General features: G+C 37.8%; 1 protein-coding gene across 1 annotated transcript; it reads right to left on the reverse strand.

Annotated features, from left to right (window-relative positions):
* Positions 1-1891: 1891 nt before the first annotated feature.
* On the reverse strand, positions 1892-3267 carry LOC101840500 (olfactory receptor 4P4-like). Its single transcript, XM_005064999.2, has one exon. The coding sequence runs from the start codon at positions 3120-3122 to the stop codon at positions 2187-2189; it is 936 nt and encodes a 311-aa protein (XP_005065056.1). The 5' UTR covers positions 3123-3267; the 3' UTR covers positions 1892-2186.
* Between the last annotated feature and the right edge of the window lie 282 nt (positions 3268-3549).

Genomic DNA, 3549 nt, shown 5'->3' on the forward strand with positions numbered 1-3549 from the left:
CCATAACTGGACAACATGCTGATAATGAGAGACTTTTGAACTCTCAGACTAAAATGAGATATCTTTATCAAAACATTCCTCTCAAGGCTCAGGGTCTGTGCTGAAGAGGAATCAAAAAGTTTAAGAGCCAGAGGAGCTAAATTATGCTAAGGAAGAGCATCCTTCAGTTAGAAAAGTACTGATACACAGCTCACAGAAACTATGACAGCAATTCAAGACCTGTACAAGTTCACTCCAAACAAAATTCCATGACAGCAAAGGGTAAGTGGACACCAAATCTCCCCTAACAAAGAGGCTAGTCCAATTGATACCTGCTGGAAAAAATCTCGTTTCTGTTTTTCTCCGAAGTAGTGTCAACCGCACTCCAGAGAAGGCTCAGTTCCCAGTAGTCAGCCAACTCAAAACGGATTCCATGTTTTTTTTTCTTTTAAAAGTTGTTTTTTTTTTTTGGTTTTTCGAGACAGGGTTTCTCTGTATTGTTTGGGAGGCTGTTGGTCCAGCCTCTGCCGCCCGAGTGCTGGGATTAAAGGCGTGCACCACCACCGCCCGGCTTCTTTTAAAAGTTTTTGTTTTGTTTTGGTACCTTTGTCTTGCTTTTGTTTGTTTGTTTGTTTTACCTTCATTTGTGTTTTTATGGAGAGAGAAAAAGACAGAAAGAGAGAGAGAGAGAGAGAGAGAGAGAGAGAGAGAGAGAGAGAGAGAGAGAGAGAGAGAGAGAGAGAGAGAGAGTGTGCAGGAGGCAGAGGAGGGTAGTTCTGTAAGGAGTTAGAGATAGGAAAGAAAATGATCAAAATACATTGTAGGAAAAAAAACAGAAAAGGTTTAAGAGGTCAGCAAAAGTACAGTGAGGGAGAGGAGGAACCAAAATACAACAATGTAAACCATTACTTCATATGTTAACAAATATATAAAAGAATCTAAAAGAAGAAAAATTCCTTAGCACTTTGCCATTTGATCAAGGTGAACTGAATCCTTTCTCATGTAAGGTTATTCTTCACAATTGTGTAATCTTAGAGCAGTCAAGCTAATTATGTTTTATAAGTAGAAGAGGACAATCATATTTGCTCATTCAGAATTTCTACAAGCTGAAATAGTTGAAGAAACAACCTCATAAATTCACCCTAAATCTGAAAACATCTCTAAAACCATTGTATGTGCCTAAGACTATGACTATCCCTAAAACTGTCATGTGCCTATGACATTTATATAGAGGGGAGACATACTAGCAGCTTGAACATGATTTATGCTGAACCTTTTGTGTCATAATCACTCAAATCTCTTTTTTCTTCACTTTTTCATAGAATGATAGAATGATTTCTTTAAATGTGTCACCACAAAGCTAGGCATTGGTAGCACACACTTTTAATCCCAACACTAGGGAGGCAGAGACATGTGGATCTCTGTGAATTTCAGGCCATCCTGGTCTACAGAGCAAGTTCCAAGATAGTCTTCAAAATTATACAGAGAAGCCTTGTCTAGAAAAACCAAAAAAATAAGTGTTACCATATTAGTGTTAGATCTTAGACCCACTGCCAGTGGGCTCAGTGGAGAGCATGCTACACGGAAAGATACCTTGCCCAACATATACACAGGGGTGTGGAGGTGGAGAGGTGCCTTGGTCACGTCTCAATGAGATGATGGGACAGAATTAGTAAACTTCTTAGGGAGGCCTTACCCTCTCTGAGGAGCAGATGGGAGGAGGCCAGTGTAGGGGAGCAGGAGAAGAGGGGAAGAACTGGAATTGTAACATAAAAAAATAAATTAACAAAAAAAAAGAAAATTAAAAAAGTGTCACCACATAAAAATTATTTACAAATCCTGACAGATTATGAAGTTAATCATTAAGCCAGCTTTTCTAAAGTCAGTTTCAATCTATTTCTAAATTGTGCAGAAAAAATGTTTATCATCAGGCAATATATCAAATTGAATAACTAGCAACATTTTCAATGAGCATGGAAATTGATCACACAATACAACACTCCTTCTTTAACCTAGAATAATTTGAATATGTATATTCTTACTAGGTTGCACAGTAAAATAGTTGTTAGTATTTATTCTTCATAGTCTCTGTTATTTATGAATGAGTAAAACTTTGAGCATCTTAAAAATGGATTGCCATTCTTGATGGCAAGGTTAGTTTAAAAGTTGTGCAGTGTTTTCTTTTAACATTCCATGAATAATACAAATTAATTGTGTTTCTCTCCTGACAATGGCTTTTGACACCAAACCATCTTCATGGCATTCTTCATCTCTGTATTTCTCAGGGTATAGATGAGGGGGTTGAACATGGGAGCAATGATGGTATAAAACAGGGCAAATATTTTGTCCTCAGGGAAAGTGGTAGGAGGTCTTAGGTAGGCAAAGATGGAAGGTCCAAAGAATAAAACAACCACAGTTATATGGGACCCACATGTAGAAAGAGCTTTGCGTCTTCCTACTGCTGAGTGATTCCTTAATGTGAACAATATAACCACATATGAACCAAACAAGACAACAAATATTACCAAGGCAACAACTCCTGAATTGGCAACCACGAGGACACCAGTGATGTAGGTGTCAGTACAGGCAATTTTAAGCAAAGGGAAAATGTCACAGTAGTAGTGGTCAATTTCAATCATGTCACAGAAGGGCAAACATATTAGCATAAAAACCTGAGAAAAGGAGTGGGCAGCTCCACCAACCCAGGAAGCCCAGATCAGAACATGGCACCTGGTTCTGCTCATGATAACCAAGTAGTGGAGAGGCCTGCAGATGGCCACATAGCGGTCAAAGGCCATGACTGTCAGGATTAAGATTTCAATCATTCCAAAGAAGTGCATTGCAAAGATCTGCAGCATGCAGTTTTCATAGGAGATGGTTTTTCTTCTAAGTAGCAGATCCCCAATCAGTTTGGGTGTCACACAGGAAGTATAGCAGATGTCCATGGAAGATAGGTGACTGAGGAAATAGTACATTGGTTGGTTGAACAGAGAACTGCACCTAACTGAGATAAGGATCAGAAGATTCCCACACAAGATGGCAAGGTAACAGAATGAGAAGAAGATGAAGCAAAACACTTGTATATTCTGCTTAGAAGACAGACCCATGAGAAAGAATTCTGATATGTTCCTCTGACATTCCATTTATTTTAGTTTGTACACGAATTATAGAGTATCTGTGGAAAGGATCAAGGGAAAAGAGTTCCCATGTGATCACAAATATGTCTGCATTACAAACAAGTGTTAGGTACTACTGCACAAAAACACAGCCTTAGTATTTGGAAATTGAGCTTTGTATTTCAAAAAGAACTTTGTAGTAGTCTGTTGTATTAGAAATATCCAGAAAATCTTTTATCTGTTAAAGTGTAAATTATAATTACTATTTTCCCCATAAAGGTAGAATGTGCTATTGCTGTGTAAAATTTTGAAACATGAATATAGTTTAACATAATGTACAGAATGCATCTTATTTTTTGGTTTCATTCGCATATTTTATTTGAAACAGTGAAGAATGCTAAGAATATTTTCTCTCTGCAACATGAATTAGAGTATCTGCCTGATGTGTTGTGCA

The sequence above is a fragment of the Mesocricetus auratus genome, unplaced genomic scaffold (assembly GCF_017639785.1).
Source record: "Mesocricetus auratus isolate SY011 unplaced genomic scaffold, BCM_Maur_2.0 Super-Scaffold_100004, whole genome shotgun sequence".
NCBI classification, from domain to species: Eukaryota; Metazoa; Chordata; class Mammalia; order Rodentia; family Cricetidae; genus Mesocricetus; species Mesocricetus auratus.

Bases quoted from the DNA above. Each gene is read 5' to 3' on its own strand.
- LOC101840500 (XM_005064999.2), bottom strand. From the start codon at position 3,122: ATGGAATGTCAGAGGAACATATCAGAATTCTTTCTCATGGGTCTGTCT.